General features: G+C 40.9%; 1 protein-coding gene across 3 annotated transcripts in view; it reads right to left on the reverse strand.

Moving 5' to 3' along the window:
- Positions 1 to 26,611, reverse strand: part of GIPC2 (GIPC PDZ domain containing family member 2) — an 80,661-nt gene extending 54,050 nt beyond the window's left edge. For all 3 annotated transcript variants that reach the window (XR_012079009.1, XM_072974144.1, XM_006205954.4), the window contains exon 1: positions 25,784 to 26,611. Coding sequence is in view for 2 of the 3 variants with exons in the window: in XM_072974144.1 (XP_072830245.1) it covers positions 25,784 to 26,026 (243 nt within the window). In the remaining variant the exon portion in view is untranslated. The remainder of the gene's footprint in view (positions 1 to 25,783) is intronic.
- Positions 26,612 to 26,835: the final 224 nt, after the last annotated feature.

The following is a 26,835-nucleotide window of genomic DNA, read 5'->3' on the forward strand; positions in this document are numbered from 1 at the left end:
GAACATGCCATTGGTTTAAAGATTAAGTCCAAAAAATATTTATTGAGTACCTTCTACACACCCAATAAAAGACATTTAATACGGCTGTTTTATACCACAATGCTAAATGAACATTTTTAACTTTTGTTTCCAATCAATGTTTGCCACAGAGATGGTGAGCCCTTCCTCCATTCCTGAGCTTGGCTTCAGCCCTCACTTCCAACCCTCTCGCTGCATCCCTGAGAGTCAGGCCAGTCCCGGTTCCCCTGGAACCCTGAGCCTTAACACATCCATGAGCCTCAGGAAGCTCAGAAACTGTGCGATCACTGTTTGTTATGTGACTTTTTAAGCCCTATTAAAATATGTCTGAACTGGGACAGCTCCCCGTGTTCTATAGTTAGAGGTCCAGCAGGGTCAGCAAAGCCCCGACCAGATCCCAGAGTCGCATGAAAGGAGCGAGTGATGAGGACAAGGAAGGGGACACAGAATCCACGCCCTTTCCTTTTTCATCCAGGTCTGCGGTGAGCTGTGCTAACTGGTGGGCCTTTAATTCAACCCTTTGTGTTCCGTGGAGGACGGAATACATTTAGCTTTATAGTTGTTAAGTTTTAGCAAATATTCTCTGGTGTTAAAATGTTATTATTCCCAGAGGGGTTGGTGGGGGAGGTTGTCATTTAAGCCAAGCATGGTTCCTATTTCTTATTCCATTTGTGAAGTCAGCGGTATAATTAGTCCACTTACAAAAATCATTACTAGTGATTGCTTAGGGGAGAGGGAGGATGCATAGAAAACAGCTTTCCAGTCTTTTTTTTCTCAAAATGATGGAAAGTATTTTCCCCTTGCTCTTTTTTTTTTCAGTGAATCTGTTACTGGTGTTCATAGTAGATCTCAACCACCACTAATATAAAAGCAACTTAACCAAGTAGACAGGAAATAAAACATTAAAACATAATGATGATGAAACAGGGTAGGGGGAAAATACCCAAAAAGAAAATCCCACACAAAATAAACCTCTAGTTACTAAGCTGCTTCCTTTCTTTCAATTTTTTCACATGCTTCCCTGCAGAGCAAATATGAGATTTCCTGTAGGTATAACCTTTCCCATTGTGCTTCCTCCCTGCAGAATAACATTTTAGCCCAGGCAACCGAAAGTTGGCAGGGAAGGCATTGGGCGTTTTTTTCCTGGAAGGAGTGGAACCAGCTCTCTTCCCCACGGAATGGAGCTCCACAGAGGTTGTGTTGAAAACCAGCAGAAATGTAACAGTCACTGGGAGGGGAGTAAGAGCCCTCTGTAGCAGCAGGTAACTGAACCTCCAAGACTTCAGATCAGCTCCTCAGGGGAGAATAAAAACCTATACTACTCAGCCATAAAAACCAACAACATAACGCCATTTGCAGCAACATGGATGCTCCTGGAGAATGTCATTCTAAGCGAAGTAAGCCAGAAAGAGAGAGAAAAATACCATACGAGATCGCTGATATGTGGACTCAAAAAAAAAAAAAAAAAAACAGAAAAACAAAGCATAAATACAAAACAGAAATAGACTCATAGACACAGAATACGAACTTGTGGTTGCCGAGGGGGCGGAGGGTGGGAAGGGATAGACGGGATTTCAAAACTGTAGACTAGATAAACAAGATTATACTGTATAGCACAGGGAAATATACACAAGCTCTTATGGTAGCTCACAGAGAAAAAAATGTGACAATGAATATATATATGTTCATGTATAACTGAAAAATTGTGTTCTACACTGGAATTTGACACAACATTGTAAAATGATTATAAATCAATAAAAAATGTTTAAAAAAAAATAAGGTGCAGTATCCTCCAACATACAACTGACTGAAACATTGTAGTAGCTAAAGAAAATAAAATACTGTCAAAATTTAAAAAAAAACCTATCACCCAAATGATCTCAGTGCACACCTATCATTGTAAGTATGCGAAAGAAAGGTCTAGACACCCCAGTACTCACAGACACTGCATGTTGGAATGAAAAATTAGAAAGTGAAACACCACATTCTAAATGCTGCAAGTTCATGTTCACTCATCTACTCACAATTATCTATCAGACACAGGCTTTTTGCCAGGCTCCGTGCTGCACACTGGGTGTACAAAGATGAGTATGACCAGTCCTATACACAAGGAACTCCCAGGCTGGTAGATGCTCCACTGAGGTCCAGTGGGGCAACAGGAGCCAACTGTAATGTATTAAAAGCCATAAATATTTAAACCCAAAAGGAACTTCAAATACATATCGTGAACTTGTCTACCTCCATTGATAAGTTTCCTTCAATTCAAAGTCTAAGAAGCCTGTCTGCCCACCCCGCACCCCACCCCTGTGCTCTTGTCTGTTGAGGCTCTGCTCAAATGTGACCGCCCAGGGGGACTCACTCTTTCCACTTCACTCACATAGCTTAAATGTAGCACCTCACTCAAGTGTCTGAGTCACCTTGCCTTGAAGCCCAATTGATATAACACATATTTGTCACCCTCACTCTTGAGACAGATGAGCTCTTAGTCATCTTTCTCCTACAATGTCTAACTCAGTGCCCTCTCAGTTAAAAACAGAATGGCATTTACAGTGCACATTCACTTACCTCATTTATTAAAATCTATCTGTGTACCAGGCTTTATTTGCCTTATTTTGTGGATGGGAAAAGAATGACTTTATCCAATTAGCACAGCTCATAAATGCTTAATGTTAAAAGAAAGAAAAAACAAAACAAGAAGAGAAAAGAAACACTGAAGTGGTTATATAATCAATGTTCCTCTAAGAAATACTTGCTTCCAGAGGTGTACTGGTTAAAGATAAACTAGATAAGGGGGGAGGCTATACTCAGCAGTAGAGCACATGCTTAGCATACACGAGGGCCTGGGTTCAATCCCCAGTACCTCCTCTAAAAAAAACAAATAAATAAACCTAATTACCTACCCCCCCAAAAAAAAACTTTAAAAAATATATACTAGATAAAATGCAGTACAATATAGTACTTAAGATCGTTTTTTATACTCTCTGGTGAACAAACTAGAAGGAGGTAAACTCAAGGTACCTGATGGGAAGGGACCCACCCATGAGATATCCCTTTCTGATGTTTTTCATTGTGAAATGAAATCCTTAGCCTATCTACATTTGCTGCCTTGCCACCATCACTGCCAATTTTCATAAGACAGATGGAGTACTCATAACTATTCCACTTCCTAGAGCAGTACTACCCAACAGAAATGCAACACAAGCCACATCATTTTAAATTTTCTACTAATCACATTAACAAAAGATATAGCTGAAATTAATCTAGCTTATTCATATAACTCCATACATCTGACATATTTCAACATATGATCAATTATTTAAAAAAAAACTGACTGAGACTTTACTTTTCTTATTAAGTTTTTACAATCTGGTGTATATTTACCCTCACATCTTATCTCACTTCAGACTAGTCACTTAAGTTGTCAGTATCTGTGTTTGGCTAGCAGCTACCATATTGGGCAGCTCTGTTCTAGAATACCGTGTCTTCATCAATTTTATACTTTAGATTTTTCCCACGTCCGTATATCTACACATGTCAGTCCCTTGGCCAAAAATGCCAAGGCTTAAACTCAACTTCTAAACCCAATCTCTAGCTGTCGAAAATCATCCCCATCCAAAAAAGTCTAGCTAAACCATTACGTTTCCTATTACCACCCTAAGCTAATGTTATTTCTTCATCTTCTATATACCCATTAACTTTCATACATCTCTTGCAGAGCTTGCCATGTGCTGCCTTGCAACTTTTAGTAGGTAGGGATTTATCTTATTTTGTGTCTTGTCACCGTGCTTTATTTACAGGAGTGATGGCTTAATGAAAGGAGAAAGCTGCTGCCCTTCGGGGCCAGATGGAGGGCCTTGAGTTGTTACTGTGGTGGACGTCACTACCAACAGTATCCATGCCCCTTCCCTCTGAAGTTTTCTTTGGAAACGTCTCTTTCCCATATACTAGCTTGGGCAGGAGTGACTCCATTCTCAGTTCCATCAGGAATGAATCATGATTAGGTTTAAATCAGCTAGTGACTAATTCATAATCCAATAGAGGCCAGTGAGATCTAAGAAAGAATCTGTTGGGGTTTCTGGGGAAATCTTCTTTTCCACAGGAGCTCCTAGAAAGTGTCTCTCTCCCCCTCTGATGTGAAATCTAACTACTGCAGCCATCACTTCAGCATTGGAAGGCTGACCCTGGGGACAAAGCTGACACCTGGAGAAAGGCAGAGCCTCTGGTTCTGGTCTCACCTAAAGATAGTCAGTCACGGATGCTGGACATTGTCCACCATTTTCCCCTCCTAACGTAATCTTCAGGTATCAGGTATCTGTACCTCCTATCTGTTTTGGAGGAAAATGATCCGCCTCCTCTGTTACAGGCATAAGACTTAAACTAGTTGAAGTGGTGATTCAGGAGTAAGCATGTGGCCCAATCTTGGCCAACAAGATATGGGAGGAAGATGTCCAAGTAGCTTCAGGGAAATATTTTTTTTTCATTCCTAAGAAACAAACGCAGTAAAAGACAATCCCTTTCTTCCCCGAATGTTGTCTTATCTGTTTATGGTCCAGGAACTTCCACCACCATCTTACTACCGACTGAGGAAGAGATCAGTGCCAAGAAAGGCGCAGCAAAGAGTGAACCTAGGTCCTTGACATTGGTGATTCGGTCCGGAGCCCACTCTGCCTCTTTTATGTAAAATACATCATCTTGTTTTAGACAGTTGAAGTAATATTGTGCTACTTGCAGCTGAAAACCTGCCAGCTGAAACACAGTCTTATCCCAGAATATTTAGTTACATAAGCCAGTAAGTTCACCCACCCATTCTGGGTTGGACTTTCTGTTGCTTTTACCTAAAAGATTCCTAACTGGTAAAATCATTATCCTTTGAATCTTCATAAGTCTTCACAGTTTAAAAGTTTTCTACCTACTATCACATTTTATCCTTTAAAAAAAAAAAAAGAAAAAGAAAACTAAGGTGTGTGGTGAATTGTGTTTCCTTTAATACACTGAGGTCTTATGCATCCTCATCCTAATGTCACATCTTATCCTCTCTTACCAAAATTTCAGGCACAAAATAGTGCCTCCCCCTTACTTCCAATTCAGCAAAATAAATAGGTATCTAATGAGGAGCTACGTCATCCTTGTAATGGTTGTTAAAAAGAAAAATAAAAGGAAAGGAAAGAGACTGAAACAACGGATTAAGAGGTAAGAGACTCAGACTGAGTGCCAATTCTGTACTCTCAGTTGAGCTTAGTCATTTGACCTCCCTGGTCTTCACGTCCATCACAGCATTAGTAAAGCTTGTTCTACATAACACAGCTGATACAAAAGCTCAATAAAAGACTAAACAAAAAAGTGCTTTTTAAACTAAAAAAACTCTAAACATCATTATCAGTATTATTCTTGGAATACAGGTGCTTCTTGAATATTTACACCTATGCTTGACAGCTTCCCAAATTGCACTACTTTTCCTGAAAATTAGATTTTGCCCCTTTTTAATGTCATAACCAGGATGAATTCCATTTTCCTCCCAAAATTACATTATCCTTCAACTTTCGTTGTTGAGAATAACACATGGAGAGTGTTCTTACCATGCATTTATATTTCAATTGCCATTTTTCAGTTCTTATCACATGGTTATGATTATCCACACTTGAAACTCAGTATGGCTAGGATGATCAGAGTCTGAACCACTGTATAGAGCCACTAATATAAATTAATATTGTTTTTACTCTGATGGCACCATTATATATTCCACAAGTGTTCTTTATGAATAGGGTTAAAAAAATCATTTATCATTAGTGCTACAAAGATATTCTGGCCTACAAGCAGGTTACAAATCTCTCCAAAAACACATCAAATTCATTTTTAAAACTCCAGGAAATCCATTTCCAACTTTTTGTTTAATGCTTTCCTTAAACAGGAACTGAGTTTGCCCAAGATTCCACATGTTCCAAAGACCTCTGGAAGAAATTACAGGTTTGCGTGGCTGGTATTACATTATTTGGGAATGTGATTTTAAATATAAGCAACTGGAACAGTTACCTTCAGTGGTTATCTGAAAAAAATCAGTATTACTACTAAATATTTTAATGCAACTACTTTCCTACATCTCAGTCTACCAAGAACCTTATTAACTCCTTATGTTCTTCTAAAATAAGCATTATCGAAATATCAGTCAATGTCATTATAGAAAATAAAGAGAAAGTGCATAATAATAAACCTAATAATTTACTAACCATACTTTCTTCAAGAGTTAATACCACATCTTTATACACAAAAAAACCACTTGGCTTATGTTTCCTTTGTTAATGACTAAAGCTGTATCTAAGCTGGCATTATTTAAGTCTCAGAGACTTTTTCTCAAAAAGAGAAAAAAAGATTTTATTTTCATCTAGTTAATTGCCCTTAAAATAGCAGAAATTAAGAATAATCTGAAGTGAAAAATAATTGTTGAGGGGAAAAGATTACCCACTTACCATTACCCTGAGAGCTTGAACAGAACAAAGTCACTCTGGCTTAAAGAAGAAACTCTGGCCAAGCCAGAGTGACGGAATTGTATTACTCAAAATTCTTCTCAAAAGCTAAGTGTCTTATCCTACATGATTCCCCGAAATATCTGGTTGCTGTGTTGTACCAGGAACTTCTAGAACTCAAACAATTCTTCAGTGACATTCATAGACTTGGACACCTGCTCAGCCCTCTTAGCTCACACAGTTTGGAGACTGGCTCCCACTTCTAGTAAAGTACTATAAATATGCAGGAACTGGAGAGAGGAAGGTCTGGAAGAATGAAAAAAAATTAAAATTAAGATCTCAGAAACATGAATTGCTCACTTATGTGTACTGGGTACTCTCCCATACTACCTCATTTAATCCTACAAAATTTCTATGTGAGGTGTATTACTATATCCATTTTTCATAGATTAGAAAATAAAGATTTAGAGAGACAAATAGTTTGTGGTTAAGTAGTATTTGGTGCAATTGTAACTCCAACCCTGGTTGTCCAACTCCAAGCTCTTCTCCCTACCATGTTGCCTCTCTGACACATAGAGACATCCAAGTTACTGATCACTTCCTAGGGCACTAGCTCAGCTAACCCAGGTGAGTCAGGTCACGATGGCAGGCATCACTCTGCCCTGCGCAGAGGAGAAAACCAGCGCAGACCCCTTAGGTAATTTGTCTAAGGTCACACGGCAGACATGACGGTGAATGACAAAGTCAGAACTGGAATTCAGATTTTTGTGTTTTTTTCTAACCCATGACACAGTAGCTATGATGTAAATATAAATTCAGCTTTAAATTTAAAACACCTAGAAGGTAGGGACTACAAAATGTTTGCTCTATATGGAGCCAAATACTCTGTTTTTTTAATAAACTATCCACTTCCTAAAGGAGTTTAGACAGTTTATGAAAAGAAGCTATTTGAAATTGGATCTTAAAAACAAACACATTTGATGATAAATAAATATCAAAATATTAACTTATTGTTTAATTTTATTCACTGTAAGTAATTTTTAAATGATTTCTTACAGTTAATTTTAAAACTAATTAGTTACATTCATTTCTTTGAATTATAAACACTGATATATATGATCTCATGCCTATTATTTACCCATTATAATGCATATAATAAATTTCTAAGATTTGTTTTTAAAATATACGTTATTTTATAAATACAGTGCCTTTGCGTTCACCTTGTCAATGGCTACAGTCATCTAGAAAAAAGTTTCACAGTTGGGAAAAGACAAAATTGGCAACAAGACAGATATTTAGAAACCTGATACTTTCTGCTCTATTTAGACCTTCATGAGGATATTGTACAAAGCCCTGCCTCGAACTATGTAGAACTTTCTATAAATGATTCACTTCTAAATTAGCTGTACTGGGTCAACAGTGGCAAGTCTTAAATAAAAGGTGAATCATCCTTTGTCCTGTTACTTCTCTGGTACAATTACTTATTTTTTCCAGTGTTTTCAATGGGCAAAATAATGTGACAAAAATAATTCTACTCCCCCCTAAAAGAAAATCAAATCAGTTTTTAATCTACCAGATGACTTCCCAGAGTAGCCAAAAGAATATCTTCTTCTGTTAATGAAATCTAATCAAAGCAACTACGTATCAAAGAAAGTCAAAATCTCAAAGCAATTCTTGAAACATACGAAAAGGTTAAAAGAATAGAGATGGGTTTTGGTTTTAGTCTTGCCTTTGTGGACGTTACACAGACAACAAACCCATGAGTAGATAAATCAAATGTGTATAGGTGTGTGTGTGTATATATATATATATCCATCCTCTTCCACGATATTCTTCCAGCCCGAGGAGCTATCTAAGCTTTAGCATAGTCTAATAATGCTGCAAGGTTACATACCAATTTTAAAAACATCATAAATCACTGCTAGTCCCCTTGTCAGATGCTGTCTCAAATTTTCCAGGTTTCTAAACCACTTATCTTCTTAAAAGCTTCCTCTTGTTTGACATTTAAGATGGAAGAGAACCTCAAAGGGGAAGGAGAAACTGTAACAGGGAGACATTTTACATCCGAGAACACAGTAGAGTGGTTTGTGAAACATAACATTATAAATTAATTATGAGCAAAAAGATCTATGATTAAACTTTCCACTTTACCAAATAAATATACAAATATAATTTATAAGAAAATGGCCATCAGATCCCAAATGGGTCCTTAAAATTTTTTAATTTGTTTGTCAGAATGCTTATGTAGCACTGTGTTTGTATTAACCACGAAGCAGACTTAAAGCCCTTATGATGAAATGTCTGTAAAGTACGTGATATTAAAAACCTCCCAAATGAATTATGGAAAATTGGAAAGCAAGCACGGAGAGCTTCTCAAGGGCCAAAATGGAGTGACACGGGAGGGTGGTCTATTTCCTACCAATCCCAAAAACAGAAATTGTGACAGAAAGAGGTGAGCACTTAAGGAAGAAAACAGGCCATGCAAGAAACTATAAACATCTTGAGAGAGTGAAAGATTGCAGTTAATTTTTATTCTAAATCAGGACACCTGAAAAAACGTTAGAACAATGACCACAGAGTGACAGGGCAAGAGGTGACCAAGGAAAACGTACTACAGGGTTCCCTAGATGAGGGTGACAAAAGGTTGGAGCGACGGAGTGGAGGCAAACTCAGTGACTGCCTTAGGCCTTTATCCATTAGAAAGTTGGAGAAGCACAAAAGAAAAAAAAATTCACCCATGGGCAGGGCTGGTATGACACGAGCGAGGTGAGTCCCGAGTCTGGAGAGTGTGTGGGAAGATTCTTCTTGGCTCGGGTTGCTTAGTTTTGAGCCATCTCCCACCCCAGGGACAGAGAGCTCCAAGGACAAAGACCGGGAAGATGTGGAGAGGAGCTGCCAAGAATAGAATCCCGGCCCTGAATCGGAGACACGTGGTCGCAGCCCGGCGGAGAGACTCTCACCTTTGCTCCGAGTTGTTTATTACCAGCCCCCGCTCCCCGCCCTCAGGCAGCAATTTCTTCCCACCCTCTGCTTGCCAACATTACTGCCATTCCCGCCTGTGAGACTCCGGGGACTGGGGCAGACCGAGCACTTAGTGCAGGGGGAGGAGAGTCCAGCAGTGTCGGGAAGCTTCCCGAAGAAGCCGGCAGGCTCCCACGGGGCTCCATCCTCAACTCCCAGGAATGTGCCGCCGAGCCAGAGCCTGGACGAGGAGTACCAGAGTCCCCTGGCTCCAGGCCTAGTGCTGACACTGCGCCTTGGCTACCTGCTTCTATTTTTGTAGCCACACGCTCTCCTCTCCCCACCGCCTCCCTAAATGCCTGTAATTCAAAACCTTCCTTACTACCCAGGAAACTGGCTTGTATACTGTGGGTGCTTAATGAGCAAATGTATGATAAACTTTCTCCCAGCACATTTTTTTTCTCCTTGTCTATAGTTAGGAGCACTCCAGGTCCTAGTCTACCCCTGTTGTCCCAGAGTTAATATCCTCCCTTCCACTCTGAAGTATTTGGGTTAGAAATACAAATGCATGGCCACCTATTTATAATGCTTCTTCTATTAAACTGATCAGATGGGCATGTTGCCATTTCAGGATGGTAAGACTAGACAGCATGGGATAAAAGGAGAAACCTGATTTGGATATTGAAGAAAGCCAGTGGCAGATGTCTTCCTCTATCCTTTAGCATCTAAGTAATCTTCCCCAGAAGCTTCTTAGAAGCAAATATCAGTGTCCACGACTGGAGCACAGTTAAGATTCCAGGAGACTTAATGAGTGTGGGAGAGTCAAAAATGAGCTCTAAATGTTCAGTGGGAGAAGGGAGGAGAATAATAGAATTACATGCCGAGAAAGTCTGTCACAGGTATGTCTAGAAAAATAACACAAAGAAACATCGGTACTACCAAAGAGTTATTTTTGACCCAAGAGAAATGTGTTGATAAACGCAATGTAAAATAATTCTGAATTGGTATTTTTTAGTATTTCTCAAGTTTAACTGAGATCTTTGACTTTGTCGACTGAAATAACTTATTAGGTTTATACTAGACTCGATTGAAGAAGCCGTCATCAGAAGAGCCCAGAGGAGTTACTGAGATGGCTTAGTTTGAGGATCATGTATAGAGATACGCTTTTAAATTTGCTTTCCTGATTTTCCGAGATTAGGCAAAGGGTAGGAGAATGGAAATTGTATGAGTCTAGAACAGAAAGATTACAAGAAAAAAAAAGGTACTCAGAAATTGCCTTCAAAGCATCTTTGAGGAGAAGAGAGAAAGAGAACTGACATTTACTGAACCATTGGCCTAGATACCTAGCGTGCTAGTTCATTCAACTCTCACAACACTTCTATAAGGCAGGTATTACTTGTCATGCTTTTCGGGTTCACTTCCCTCGTTCAGTTTGTCAGCTATCGTGTGGCATCTCCAGGCACCCAGGCCTGCCACCCTGCCCTGAGACCCACCTTCCCATCAGACCGACCTGAAACTTTGCTGTCACTCCACCCTGACTCTCCGTCTGCTGCAGGACCCTACAAGCCTGGAAGCAGCCGCAGCAGCAGGTGTAGCTTTGAGATATTACAAAAGCTTGGACTCTCGCACAGGTAACCATTCACTCTATGTAATTATAATCCTGTAAGGCTGACCCTAAAACTACAAGTATAAACAGGCAGTCTTCCACTGGTTTTCCCTTCTTGATGTTTTCTCGGTTTTTTTTTTTTTTCCTCTTTACCTACTGATTTCACAGCATAAAGAACTTAACCTCAAGAAAACCGGCATAAAGCAATGTTACCAGGAGGGTGGGGTGATACTGGCCTCTAAGGAAAACTGTTTGAAATTTTGTGGGGCCTTTGTTGGTTGTTACAATGATTATGTGACACCACTGGCACCTGGGAGAAATAGGGGATGAGGTATGAATTCTCATGCTCAGAAAGGCTCAGCTCAGCGAAGAGCTGTTTGGCACTCTGCACGGATTTGCAAATGTCCTACTAGAGAGTCATGCCGGGAAGAGGAAAATTATGTACACATAAAATTATTAAAATTAGTAAAGCCTAGACCTTACAGATAAAGTATGTTTGGTTGTAAATTTTCCTGGATTGGAATACCCACGTAAATCAAGGAAAAGCTTGCTTGTGAAGAACCTTACCAAGAGTTGCTCACAACTGCAGAAAATCAAGTCACTGACGGCGATGTTGTCCATGTTATTTGAACTTAACATGAAGCAGTCATGTCAGTCTGCGCCTACTGTTGTTACGTTACATAATTCTATGAATATCTACAGGTATTTATCCCTTATTTCAAAAGGTAGCATATAAAGGAGTCAACAACATTCAGTTGACTATTGTCTTATTCTTACCCTTTTTAAATCCAAACCTGTTCACTGTAAGAAGGTATAAGCACTGATTGCTTCATTACATCTGAGATAGTTTTCCCAAGTATTGCACTGAAATTCTTACTTGTTTCCAATATTACTGTTAAGGAATAATTTAGATTATATGCACAGGTAGATGGTATTGTTTAAATTTTTCAGGAATTTTAATGTGGTACCACAAAGTATTTGTTAATATAGGGGAACCTTGGGCCCCATAAGGTTAAGACCACTTGTGTAAAGGAAGGAGCATGGCCTCTGGAGTCCGACAAACCTAAGATGAAAGACATCGCTTGGGACTGCATGACTTGAGTTTACTTTTGTTCTGAACTCCAGTTGCCTCATCTGTGAATGGTCGTCATTTCTGGGGGTTCTGTGAGAATTGCTATTTCAGACAAGACAGCACGGGTTAAGTGGCAATGACAGGTATTCAACAATAATCCCCTTCTCAGTGCTCAAGCCACGCTTCTCTTCCCCCGCTCACCTTTACACAAAGGCAGGAAAATCAAAATAGGAAGAAGGAAATATAAAGAATACCGAAGGAGAAGGGGAGTCACAGATCCCGGCCAGCACCTCATACCTAGCGACACCCAGAGCGCCCTGCGAGTGTCAAGTGTGAGACGGCCCAGAAGGTTCAAGTAACATTCTGGCCCTGGACCATGAAGAACACGGTGTTAATGCCAACCACACAAGCACTGCTACCTTCGTGGAGTATATGGATACATGAATTGTTTCAGGAATGGATGTGGAATTATTTCCTCAACCTTGTTACTGTGTATCCCTTTAAGACTACTTAAAAGTTAACACTGTAACTGAAGAACCTGTGACTTTTACAGACTGAGATGTAAATCCTGAACTTTAGCCGTATTTTTTTTTTAACTTGGAACTCTTCCTCTACTTGTGCTTTGATTACCTCAAGGGAGATTTTTATAAAATAGTAAATACACTTTCTGAATGCTGGAATTCTTGAGCTTCTTAGCCACAACTTACCAAGGGCCGGGTATGTTTCTAAAAGGCAAATATTCTACCACTGACAAGGTCTAAGGTCCCTTCTTGCCTTTCACTTATCTGTAGAAGCCACTGGACCTCCCTGGTATTAGTCAGGTCCAAATTTCAACTTCCTATTCCATATTTTAATCACCAAAACTTCAAAATACTCTGCACACCCTAGACAGAAAGGCTAGAGTTTCTAAGATAGTGAGAAAAAACAGTTTTTAGATCCTACTCTAGAGAAACAGTTACAATGATCCACTCTTGGTTGGCTGGTTTTGTTTTGTTTTGTTTTGTTTTAGTCTTAGCAAGTATCTAGCCCAAAGGTATCTGTTGGTTACTTCTATCTGAATAGTTTCAAGGAACACCTTTAGATGCACTGCAACATTCACAGCATAGTTATTTACAACTGCCAAGATATGGAAGCAACCTAAGTGTCTATCAACAGATAAATGGATAAAGGAAATATGGTATACATAGATACATACAATGGAATACTACCCAGCCATAAAAAAGAATGAAAATTTGCCATTTGCAGTAACATGGATGAATCTGGAGGGTATTATGCTAAGTGAAATAAGTCAGACAGAGAACAGCAAATACTGTATGATATCACTTTTACATGGACTCTAAAAAATAAACCTACTGAATATAAAAAAAAATAGTGAATGTATTAAGAAAAAAAAAAGACTCATGGATACAGAGAACAAACTAGTGGTTACCAGCGGGGAGAGGAAAGGTGGAGGAACAAGATAAGGGTAGAGCATTAAGAGGTATAAACTATTATGTATAAAATAAGCTATAAGGACATACTGTATAATGCAGAGAATATAGTCCATATTTTAGAATAACTATACATGGAATATAACCTTTAAAAATTGTAAATCACTATGTTGTATACCTGAGACTTATTACACTATACATCAGCTGTACCTCACTTTTTTAAAAAAATGAATACCTTTGGTTACCTCAGGTGATTGGAGGTTTATAATAAGGAGACACAGGAAAGCCAAAGAACCATGGGAAACATTTTCAAAAGACAAAGACTTCTTAGAAATTATTAAAAACTGGTTCATTGACATTAAAGACACTATGAGCTCTCCTGGCATGAAGGACGCTTTGGTGGCCCTCTGTCACCCTGTCAGGGCCCCAGTCACTCTGTCATCCCCTGGCTTCATAGTTTTTTCCCTTAGGTCCACTTCTTTGCTTCTGCCACTACCAACTGTGCAGAACAGATACACAGTATGCTCCTGATGGGGTCAAAAGAAAAGCAGAAAAGGGGGTTGTACCCACAAAGATATGCGTGTACTCTCACACATAAACACACACACTTATGCATTCATAAATTTTATTTTTCTGGAAGGACGGTCAAGAAAGTAGTCAAAGCAGATGCTTCTGGGGAAGAGAACTGGGGAACCGTGGTTCTGGGTGACCTACTTTTTAAAAATATTTACTATCTACATATGTTATTTTTTTCAATTAAAATTAAAATTGGATTTAAATAACATTTGCTACAGTAGCTCCACTGTGGACTTCTGCCTCACAGAGAGTAATTTCTGCTAGCAGATTTAGTGACTGAATAAAACACAAAAGCACAGAGACCACTTTCCTTTGGTGGCCTTTGGTCAAACATTCTGGACACCTTCATTAACTGGGAGACAACAGGTGGAAAGGGAAAGGAGGACCTGAGAGGTGAATTAGAATTAATAACATTGAGGAGGTCAAGAGATGAGGCAGGCTGGATTAGGAAGAGATCTCATAAACTGATTTTAGCTATCCTGTTTATAGCTAAAAAGTTTTGAGGCAACTACATAAGAACTTGTGTGACATCACAGTCCTAAATATCTAAGCAATATATTTGATGTCAGAAGGGCAGAAAATTATATCTTAGCTTCTAAAATTTCATTTCAAGTTTATATTACTGTGCCTTACTGAATCAAATTCATGGAATTCTATTTCCCAAGATTTTTATTGAGTTCAAAACACTTCATCTGCATTTTCTATTTATCTCTCATTACCCGAAGCACTATTAGCACCTAAGTCTCAGCTCTTTGTCCAGAACTTCTAACAAGAAGGAAGTAATCCCTAAATGACCGTGTAAATACACCAGCGTCTCTACAATTTCAAGAATTTCTATAGTCCATCCACTTATAAGGCAGAGAGAACTTTTGCTTACAAAGCAGAGAGAACTTCTGCTATGTTTTGTTTAGCGTTTTAGTAATGTAAAAACCAAAAACAAGAACAAAACAAAACCAGCCTCTGATTTGAAGTTGGGTCTCTCTATTCTGGCTTGTTACTTTCCTGTACAGTTACACTTTTGCATTTGTGGAATCAAGATTACATGCTAGGTATATACATTGAGCAGTAAACAGACACGTGAATACTTTTGGAACTCTGTCATGATTTTCCCAACCAAGTTCTGTCTCACTCTTCTTTGATCTCTGCCCACCACATCCCCATCTGCATACTTGGCATTGCTGGCATTTTTCATACTCCGCCTCATATTACCAGCATATGTATCCTTGTTTCTCATATATCTTAGTTTACTCTTACCACCATGACTCCTATACATTGTAACACCATGATATAGGCACTTAGTAACCTTTGTATGTATTTCAATACTTTGTACATAAAGATGATCCTCAAATATTTTTAACTGAGGGCACGAGCTCTGGAAGAACGTTCAAGCTAGAAAGGACTTTGGATCTCATTTAATCCAGTGGTTCCCAAATACATATCTACTGACAGGTGACAGGCCGGCTGCATAGGGACATCAGGGAAATATTAAATTACAACATTTTCAGGCCCTACTCCAATCTGTAGAGGTGGGGCCCAGAAACCTGGGTTCTATAAAAGGGTTACCAGGTGATTCTGAGATGAAACCATGTTTGGCAACCGCTGGGCTAGTGCACCTACCCCAGATCACATATGAAGAAACTGAAGCCGAGTGAGATGGGAGCCTCACCCAAAGTTGGACAGTAAAGGAACAGAACAGCAGAAAGATCAATGGAGGACAGGGATGAAATGGAAACTATCTGGCAGACATCTCCAGAATTAAATAAAAGGAAAGTATTAACTAAATAGGACACGTTACCATAGAGAACCATTTTATCACAGAATAAAACTGATGAATAGCTTTTTTTTTAATGTAGGCATTTTCACATCAAAACTACGATGAGGTATCACTTCACACCAGTCAGAATGACCATCATCAAAAAAAGTCTATAAATAATAATTGCTGGAGAGGCTGTGGAGAAAAAGGAACCCTCCTACACTGTTGGTGGGAATGTAAACTGCAGCCACTATGGAGAACAGTATGGAGGTTCCTTAAAAAGCTAAAAATAGAGTTGCCATGTGATCCAGCAATTCCACTCTTGGACATATATCCACAAAAACTTCAATTTGAAAGGATTCCTACACCCCAGTGTTCACGGCAGCACTATGTACAATAGCCAAGGGACTGAAGCAACCTGAATGTCCACTGACAGATGACTGGATAAAGAAGTTGTGGTATAAATATGCAAGGGAATACTACTCAGCCATAACAATGAAATAATGCCATGTGTAGCAACATGGATGGACCTGGAAATTGTCATTCTAAGTGAACTAAGTCAGAAAGAGAAAGAAAAATATCATATGATATCACTTATATGTGGAATCTAAAAAAATGATACAAATGAACTTATTTCAAAACACACAGACTCACAGACAATAGAAACTAAATTTATGGTTACCAAAAGGGAAAGGGGTGGGGGAGGAATAAATTAGGAATTTGAGATTAACAGATACACACTACAATACATAAAACAGACAAACAACAGGGCCTACTGTATAGCACAGGAAATTATATTCAGCATCTTGTAATAACTTATAATGGAAAAGAATCTGGAAAAGAACATATGTATATAACTGAATTACTTTGTATACATGAACCCTTATAAATCAACTATACCTCAACTTAAAAAAAAAAACAAAAAATTAAAAATTAAAGAAATCATAAGGATACAACGTACAGCGTGATGACTATAGTTAATACTGTATTGCGTATTGGAGAGTTGCTGAGAGCAGATCTTAAAAGTCCTCATCACAAGAAAAAAATTTGTAACTATGTATGGTGATAAATGTTAATTAGATTTATTGTGATCATTTCACAATGTATCAAGTCATTATATTATAAACCTAAAATACGTCACTTACCTCAAAAAAGATTACATTTAAAACAATAAAAGCAGTCAAAATGAAGCTACTCTGTTTAGAAAAGCTCACCAAGCTGATCAAATTATAAAGGAAGGGATTAATTACCATAAAAGTCAGGATAGTGGTTACGCTTGGAGGGCAGGTGGGAAAGGATGTGCAGAATGTTCTAGAGCAGCTGACAAGGACTATCCTTTTTGAGGGGTGTGGTTACAAGAGGGTTCAACTTATTCATCAAGTACATTTGTTTCATGTGCTTTTCTCTACTTATAGTTAATTAAAAAATTTAATGTAGAATGAAAAGTAGAAATGTCAGTCAAAATGTTGCTAATTGTCAAAACCAAGCACATGGGAGTTAACTGCATTATACTTTTCATTTTTGCATGTATTTAAAATTTCCATAATAAAAAGTTTTTAAAAAAAAATTACTACACACCAACCAGTAGCCCCTGTCTAGAGCAGCTCTCAATCCCACGGGAGACAGTAAATCAACAATCCCCAATCTATTCAGAGTTATGGAAGCTCAGAGGAGCGGCACAGAACCAGTCCTCAGGAGGGCTGGGGACAGGCTTAGAGCAGTGACCCCCAAGTCCTGAGCATAAGTAGTTAGTCATTAATTTAAAAAGAGGTCATTAAATTGAAGGGGTTCTAATGAACTTGGCAGCCCAAGTAAGCAAAATCAAAACCTAAGCCTGCAAATGCCTCAAAATTAAGAAACCTAAACCTGAAGACAACCAATCACAGTCAACTAGGCTTTCCCAAATAAGGCAACCACTGAAGCTACAGCCAATCAAATCGTTCCCTCGCTTGCCCTGCACGTCTTCTCTAGGAAACAGCTTGCCTCTACCTCCTGTTTGTGGAGCACTCCCAGCCCTTTCTGGTTTGGCACTGCCCAAATCGATTTTTGCTCCAATAGCCTCTTAATTTTAATATGCCTCAGTTTGTCTTTTAACAGAGTTCACCGGGAAAGAATAGAGGAGAGATTCCCCAGTAAAAGGAAGAACAATGAATAAAAGTCAGAGAATCAAAACCAGCTTCATGTTCTGTACAGACCATGGAAGGCATCTGCCGGACCCTACTTCAGGAAGTCTCAGAGGACCAGTCATGCCACTGTCCTCTCCAACAGGTCTCCTTATTCACTGTTCATCTGTCTTTGTACCACAGGACCCAACAGACTGGACCAGAGACATCCTGCCCCACCTGTCCCGTGCCCCGGCTCACCAACAACAGACTCACTCTCAGGGAGCTCAAATTTGAGACAGAGAGGGGCACAGGAAGTACAGAGGCAAAGGAACTGAAAGACACAGAGACATGAGGCAATAAGCACTTTAAAGGAGTAAAGTCAAAGGATGAGAGAAGAGACTCAGGAAGGAATAGAGTTTTAAGAAGTAGGGAGAGAGAGGCGGAGATGGGAGTGAGAGGACAACTGGACCTGCTCTCGGTTCTCTAGAGTCTAAAGCTACTGCTTGCACCCAGACAGCACGAATGATGTTCCAGTTGTCCATGGAGCCTGACTGCCCAGCTGCAGTCCTGAGCCCCCTCACCTCCCTGTAAACAAACACACACATACACCTTGCCAGTGTAACCCGAATGTCTCCATCTCTGGATGGGAGCAGGTGAAGGACGGCAAAGGGGCCACCAACCGCCTATGAGGCAGCAGAGGCTTGGGGAGTGGTTGGCCCCTGGACTTGATCCTAGAATTGTTCACCCACCTATTTCAGGGAATTTCCAACACCCAGAGCGTCAGTCCTACCCATTTCTTATCTGCCTGATAGTGATGAGGTCTATAAGGCAGCTAGTGAAATTAACCTCCCACTTCCCCAAACGAGTCATGGTTTTGGGGTTTTTTGCTTGAGTTTTTCATGTAAAATTGAGGCTGATGCTCAGGAGGGATAGTAAGCACACATAATGATTGCAGTATATTTAGAACTTCTCAGATGGTACTGTGCAATTCCAGAAAATTCCATTCTATTTAACTTAAACCAAACTGTATAATGGAAACACAGCAGATGAATGGTTGATTGTGTTTCAGCTTTATAAAGCACTAGTCAGGGATCATTCCTCCTCTGAAAAACACTCGAGCTATTCTTACTGACTACAGAATAAAACGCATACGGCTTCAAGGACATTTGTAGTCACTACTATCTACATCTTCAGCTTCATTTCCTACTGTATCCAGTCGTCTACTTTTATTAAACTTTTATAGAGCAGCTAAGCCATCTAGCAGCTGTGGAAATGAGCTTATTTAAAAAAAAAAAAAAACCCTGCCAGCCCTCAGGAAGAGATAGGGAAGTAACAAAGTTCAACTTAGCATGCAAGTGCTATGTTAAAATCACGCAATAGTGAGTATTATACGAAATGTAGGTTGGCAGATTCACAAGGAAGTCTTCTTGGAAGAGGTGACAGTTGAGACTGGAGAGGTGAGTAGGAGCTATCAGACCAAAGAAGTGAGAACACCATGAGAAAAGGCAGAGAGGAATGGAACAGTTAAATATTCTGGAATAAAAAGGAGATCGGTAGGAGATGAGACTGGAGGAGTAGGCAGAGGGCAGGACTAAAGAGGCAGGTAGGACTTGGAGACGTTGTTTGGCTGGTGGGGGTTACTTGTTACGTGCTATGATCTGTTTGTGTCCCCAAAACTCAAATGTTGAAATCCTAGTGTTTGTGGGTGGGGCTTTTGGGAGCTGCTCAAATTGTAAGGGTGGAGCCCTCGTAAATGAGATTAGTACCTTATCACAGAGGCTCCAGAGAAACCACTAGCTCCTTCCACCAAGTGAGGACACAGCAAGCAGGTGCCAGTTATGACTAGGAAACAAGTCCACAGCAGAAGGTGACCGTGCTGCCACCCTGATCTTGGGCTTCCCAGCCTCCAGAATTGTGAGCAGTTGTTGTTTATAAGCTGCCCAGCTGGTGGTATTTTGTTAGGACAGCCTGAAAGAAAGAAGGCAGTAAGAAACTGGGAGCCCTGTAGGTGTTTGATCAGAGCATCAATATTAAGATGAAGGATGGGGGGATTCAGGGAAATCATATTCAGGGTGCCCCGTTAGAATCTGTATTGTAATAATTCAGCAGTGACGACCACCAGTGCCCTCCAGCCAAACCCCACCAGGAATTCTCATCTCTAGTTTACTGTTCCTTCCAACAAGGGAGGCAACACACCGTGGGGAACCATGGAGAGGGTCCAAGTAAGAGGGTGTTAGAGAGCACTGGGGTCGTGTTAGGTGATTTTTAGGGCAGGCCCAAGGAAGCAGGGGTTAGCCGTCAGGCAGTAGGGGCAATTCTATGATTCAGTATCTTAGAAAACCTATCTACAAAGTGGGGGAAAGTGTCAAAGCGAAAACTGTGGTAAAGGAGCAGCAGCCATTTTCATCAGTCAAGACAGGGGGACGCCTGGTCATTTTTATGGTTTGGATCATGTCTATGTTTCTGTCTGTGTTGAGACAAGATTACCAAGTAGTCTCGGACAAGATTACCGAGTAGTCTATTTCCATCTTGAGCCATCACGGTCACAGAGTGGTCTTATCTGATGCCGATGCTCTGCGAAATCATTGATATCCAATAAGAACCTGCCTGTGAGTGTCCGGCCAACTCCCAGGTGTCAGAAGCTGACTTTCTCACACTCTCTCTACTCAGTTTTGTAGGGCCTGCTTCATAATCCTCAAGTGGATGGTCAAATTCACACCGAACTCCCAATTCCTTCGTTTCATGTGTGTGTGTTTATTGATTTTCCTAAGGGAGCAAACATACAAGTCGGTGAGCCCCATTTTGTGCTGTTCTTCCTGGATTTCCCATTTGTGAGGCAGAAAGACACAGCTCGACCTGCCAGTGTCTGCGTTGCTGGGAAGTGCTGAAGTCTGCAGCACAGTTCGTGTTCTCCAGAAGGGCCACAAAGGTACAGAATGTCGACTCTCACAAGAGCTCAGTGCTGGTGCCAGCAAGTTGAGAAAAGCAAGCAGTTTCAGTGTCTAGAAAGTTTTACAAGCCAACACACCATACACTGCAACTCACTTGCAAAGCCTTCTGTTTGCAAACAGTGCCTCCAACATCATAATTTCTGGAATTTGTAGACATGCAAACGTTTGATACAACTTTTACTTAGCTTCCCAGTCTCCATACTTCACCCTCTTACTACTCCCCTTTCAAGATATGAGTGATGCTCCTCACTCCTGCCCCCCTCCCCAGCCCCACAGCAAGTCTCTCTTCTGACACTACAATATAAAAAAAAATTAACACCTACATAAGATACAATATTGTAACTGGTACTAGAGCTTTATGCCAAAGCTACAGGATTTTAAGTACTGTATTTATGAGGGGTCTTATATTCAACAAATATTTTTTGAGCTCCAACTATGTTTCAGATACAGTTCGAGGCCCTTAGGGGCTGCATCAGTAAACAAAATAGACAAAATCTTTGCTTTTAGTACACTGAAGAGGAAAAAGGCAATAAACGAAGTAAGTTAAATCGACATAGGATGTTAGTACGCTATGAGGGAAACTAAGGGCAGAAGGGGTCAGGAGGCACTGTCATCTTCAGGGCAGGATCGGTACCCAGCCTCACCGAGGAGGTGATATGGGAGCCGATGTAAAGAAGGAAGAGCGTTCTACAGGAAGAGGCTCTGGTAGAGACAACAGCCAATGCAAAAGTCCTAAGGCTCCAGACTGCAAAGAACAACCAGGAGGCCAGACTGGCCGGACAAGAGGACCAGCAACGTTAGAGAGGCAACAGGACCTATGAGCACCGCTGGGCTCTGGCCTTTGTGCCAAGTTAGAGGAGGAGCTATTGGAGAGTTTTGAGCAGAGAGATGAGACACAGAATGTATCTCATTGGAAACAGCAACTTTTGAGTTTTGCTGTAAAGGAGAAATGAGGTAATAGCAGAAGGGATGGGGACAGGCAACAAAAGAAGGTTTGTTTTGTTTTTTTAAGAGAAATAATAGCACGTTTTATGTTGAACATATGGCTGGGAATTAAAATCACAATTCTCACCTTTTCTGCTTCCCAAGCACACTGCTTATATGTATTGAGAGAGAAGGGGCTACATTTGCTTGATATATTTACTCAATGAACTACTTAGTATTATATCATAGATAGACTAATATAACCAAATCAAAGTTAATAATTTCTGAAATCTATAAAGAGTTTTCAGCTTCTGGACATGTAAAAATATCTAACTACAAAGTGATTTCTTATAAAGCTCCTTCATATTCACTCTTCTTACAATCTTTCCACGTAGTAGAGAACTAAGAATACATGTCATGACACAAACCACTTGTCAAACAATTACAGTGGCCAAACACTCAAAACGCCCCTCCAACAAATTTTACTACTACACAGCTCAAGGGTTTGGTGACCAACTTTTGTGTGGATCCTGAATATTTCAAAAGATGGCATTAAACTTTTTCTAAAAGTGTCCCAGCATTTCTGAGTTAACTGTTCTTTTAGATGAGATTTACTGTTTTTTTTTCTTTTTACTGAATTGCTCACTTAGCTGTTTAGAATAGATGATATCACCTGTAGGGGATTTTTGTATAACTGGCCATCTGTTTTCAAGGTAATGATTACAGACTGTACTGTGCACGTGACCCATAGGTTTCATTAGCTTCCTCCTTCAGGAACCATGAAATAGGCGAAATCTATAATTGTCAGTTTCACAGCAGCATTTTTTGAGGCACTAAGTATTTTTGTGGTTGAATCTGAGGCTTTCATTGGAAAGATCATTTGCTTAGAAAAAGTTTTAGGGGGTGGGCATACCTCAGTGGTAGAGCACATGCTTAGAATGCACAGGGTCCTGGGTTCAATCCCCAGTACCTCCCATTAAAAAAGAAAAGAATACAATAAAAAAGAAATTTTGCCTGGTTTATGGGGTTGTTGTTGTTGTTGTTGTTTTAATGGATGTGCTGGGGATTGAACCCAGGACCTCATGCATGCTAAGCATGTGCTCTACCAGTAAGCTATACTCCCCACTACCACCTGGTTTGCATTTGGAATTTGATCAGTGACCAAGAATCCCACAGTTGCTATGTAATAAACTTGGAACAAGGAAACCTCAATTCAACTCCTGGCTCTGTCCCATACCAGTTCAGTGACTCTGGGCAAGCTACTCAACTTCTCAGAGCATCACTTAGCTCAGCTGGAAAATGAAAAGAATCCTTGACTCATTGCTATGGTGAGGATGGAATGACCACCCTGTAGACTTACATGCCTCACACAGCCATGGACACATCATTGGCTCCTAGTAAATCTGCCAGGATCTGCTACACCAGATAGCAGGCCAGACCAACTCCTTCCCTTTCTTCCTTAGCAGAGAGAGTACACTTCTCCACTCAGTGCTGATTATATCCTTACAGTCACTCCTCTTCTTAAAGAAAAGATAGGACTTCTGAGATAATCATATTAAGGGGGGAAACTTTTTGTTTTGTTCCCACTGACATTGCAAAAGTTTATGCCACTGTCCCTCTTGCTGGGGAAATGGGGTGAGAAATGAGATCTCACTAGTGTGCATCTTATTTCAATAAATTACTTCTTTCAAAAGTAACTATTGAGATTCTCTCACATATACTATGATGATCAAAACTTTACCCCAGATCTACTTAACTCTTTCTAATCCAAATGGAAAACTTGCATCACTGTTGGTTATATATATGTAAACATTAATATATATCTAGAGTCATAAAAAGATATGAACTTTGATAAAGCACATCAAAATACCTAATGTTTATTTTTCTTGAAATTTTAATGCAAGTCAGTGCATTGGAAACTGAAAATGCTGAACATGATTGTCAAGCTATTGCTCAGACACCCTGAAAAACTTGGGAAGCAATATAACAATATAACTTCATTAAACTTAGAGCCAGGAAAAAAAAAAAAACAAACCTGAGTTTAAAGCCAGGCTCTGTCACTTACTCTGTAATTCTGAAAACTTCCTGAACCTCAAAGCATTAGTTTCCCACCTGTGAAGCAAGGAAATTAATAATAATACTTCTCAGGGATTAAGTGAATTGAATAGTCATGTATCTTGAGGAAGACAATGCAAAGTAACTAAATCTGGAGTCCGTGGTTACAGGAGAGACATTCAAAGTTGTTGGTTAGTATGCTAACAAGCTCACTTAGCTTAGAAACCGGAAGATCCAAATATAAGTAACAGGCCAGCTCCGTTCTTGCTAGCTATGTGACCCTGGCCAAAGTCCAATCATCCTGAACCTCAGCCCCCTCAGCCCCTCATTTAACTATTAGGTATTGATAATATTAGTTACAATTCATTAAGCACTTACCATATACCTTACAACCACCCTTCAAGGTACATGTTCTTATCCCTCTGTTTTTGTTTTTTTGTTTGTTTTGTTTTGTTGTTGTTGTTTCGGTAGGGGGGAGGTAATTAGGGTTTTTTGTCTTATCAATGAAGGTACTGGGAATTGAACCCAGGACCTCGTGCATGCTAAGCATGTGCTCTACTACTGAGCTATACCCTCCCACTTCATCTCTATTTCACAAATGGCTGACACTGAGAGAAGTTAAACCCGTTCAAGGTCACCCAGCTAGTTAAAACTAGTAGAACCTGGATCCACATCCAGGATATCAGTCTCCAAATCCTGTCCTTGACTACCAGCCACCTACCTGTCCTAGGGAAGATCAAAGAACATTACTCCTGCAAGGCTGCTTTTTGAATTGAAACGCTCTATACAAACATGAACTATTATTCTTAGTACTCTATATCAACATAAAGACTTCACAGAATGGCTTTTATTTGCCTCTCAGGTGCCTGGGAACCCTGAAAGAACAAAAGGTTAGCTTCAAGCTCTCTTTCATCTCCTCTCGGAATTTTGCCTTGACATCAGTTTCGCTTGAGAAGAACTGATAAAGAACGTTAAAGAGTACATAGCCATATGCCACTCTGTGCCACTGAAGACAGCTCTCTGCACTCCCAGGAGTCCCAGGCAACAAGATCTTGTGCTTTTCCTTGAAAGGTGGACAAAGCATTTTCTTGGGCTAAAATCTCACACCTGCGTTTGCAACTGCAAAAGCAGCTTGGGAAAGTATACATAATGTGGTCACGTAAAGGTCCACATAAACAAGTGCTTTGGAAGTCAGCCTACAAGACACTCCAGCTCCAGGCACGCATGCAATCGATCTAATTAAAGCAAATTTCAGTCTCTTTTCAAGGATTTGGTGTAAAATTTAGAGCTGCTTTCTCCTCTGGTCCCACGTAGCTAAAAATAACTCTTAGTTATCCATCCTTGGAATAATAAGCTTCTTAGAAGTATCGAAGTGTTGCTGGGTATGGCATATGAGTGGCAAAGTGAGGCTCGGTTTGGTATCACCTGGAAGGTACCCCCTCTCCCCTCAATCCCAGAGATGCTCAGCGTGGCCCTCTCACCCTTGCAGAGGAAGCAGGAGAGCAAAGTCCAGACAACTGAAGGATGTTAATCTGCCGAGCCAGACCTCGACGCTGGGAAGGCGCTGACGCCGCCGACCGCGGAATCCGGGACTCGAGCCTACTCATTTGCATGAGGAAGAAGGTCGCCCCGGGGTTTCCCAGAGGCTCGGATCCGAGCCTGGAGAAGGCGACTTTCTCCGGTCCGGGGACTTACCTTTTCCCTCCCCAGTAAGGACCTCTCGCGCCTCCTGGGGCGCTCGCAGCGGACCCCATCCCGCCTCCGACGTGGGGATCCGGGAGGCGAGGCTCTCAACCAGTCCCAGCCAATTTAAGCCGGCGCGCCGCTTGGGAGAGGCGGCGAGAGGCTGAGCCCGAGCACCTGGCGCTTACCTCGGACGGCGAGATCTCAAACACGCCCGCGATCTTGGCGTAGAGCTCCTGGACGCTGGAGAAATCCTCCACTCTGCCCGTGGCGCTGCCGTGGGCCAGCTGCGTGTGGAAGACCAGCCTGCGGGTGGGCGCCCGGGGCTCTGGGACGCTGCCGCCAGCCGCATCCTTCTGCTTGCCCTCTACCAGCCGGGAGGTCTCCTTGGTGTTCAGTTTCTTCTTTCTGCGCAGCAGCCCCAGGGGCATCTTGCCTGGCTGAGGGCGGGGACCCACCTGCACTGCTGACCGCTGCCTCTTAGGCCTGGCCAGCAGACTTTGTGCTAAGGGCCTGCTGGCTAGGGGGCAGATGCAGCCGGGGCTGGGCCAATGGCAGAGACCTTTGTGCCTGGCCCCGCCTGGTCAGGGCCCCCTCCTCCCCTGGGAGGAGCCGCACCTGCCCGCCGAGCAGCCACCTGCCCTCCCTCGGATGGATCTGGAGAAGAAAAGGTAGACCCTGTGGACCACGGAATGTTGCCTACCATTCCAGTTCTACAAGGATCAAGCCACCAGCCATTGCAGCTGCCTCCCATGGTGCGCCCTGAGGGGAATTCAGAATGGAGGAAAAAAGGAAACACTGTGTGCTCTGGGTACTGGCCCTAGATAGTTAAGATGCATACCTAAGGAATAATTTCAGTGAGTTCAGACTTTTGCATCTTCCTCTAGATAGAAAAGCACTAAAATCATTGACTTGAGATACCTGTTCTTTGTGATTAGCAGTAAACTTCTGATGTTCTTATACGTGTTTTTAGCCAGATAAAACAAAAACAAACAAACAAACAAAAACTCCCACATATCCTGGCTCCTCACTTACCTCTTTGGAGCAGTTCCTCGGAGCTGAGAGGCTGCCTTCTCGACTATAGTTCTTAGTTTTGTCCTCAAATAAAATTTAATTTGAAACTTTCAGGTTGTGCATTTTCTTTAACCCGTTCACACATCTCATCTCCTGGCTTCTCTCCCCTTCTTTAAAAAAATGTCTCAAATTCTGTAAAAGCCTTTGGATGCTGATTCTGTAGGAC

The sequence above is a fragment of the Vicugna pacos genome, chromosome 13 (genome assembly GCF_048564905.1).
Source record: "Vicugna pacos chromosome 13, VicPac4, whole genome shotgun sequence".
Classification (NCBI taxonomy): Eukaryota; Metazoa; Chordata; class Mammalia; order Artiodactyla; family Camelidae; genus Vicugna; species Vicugna pacos.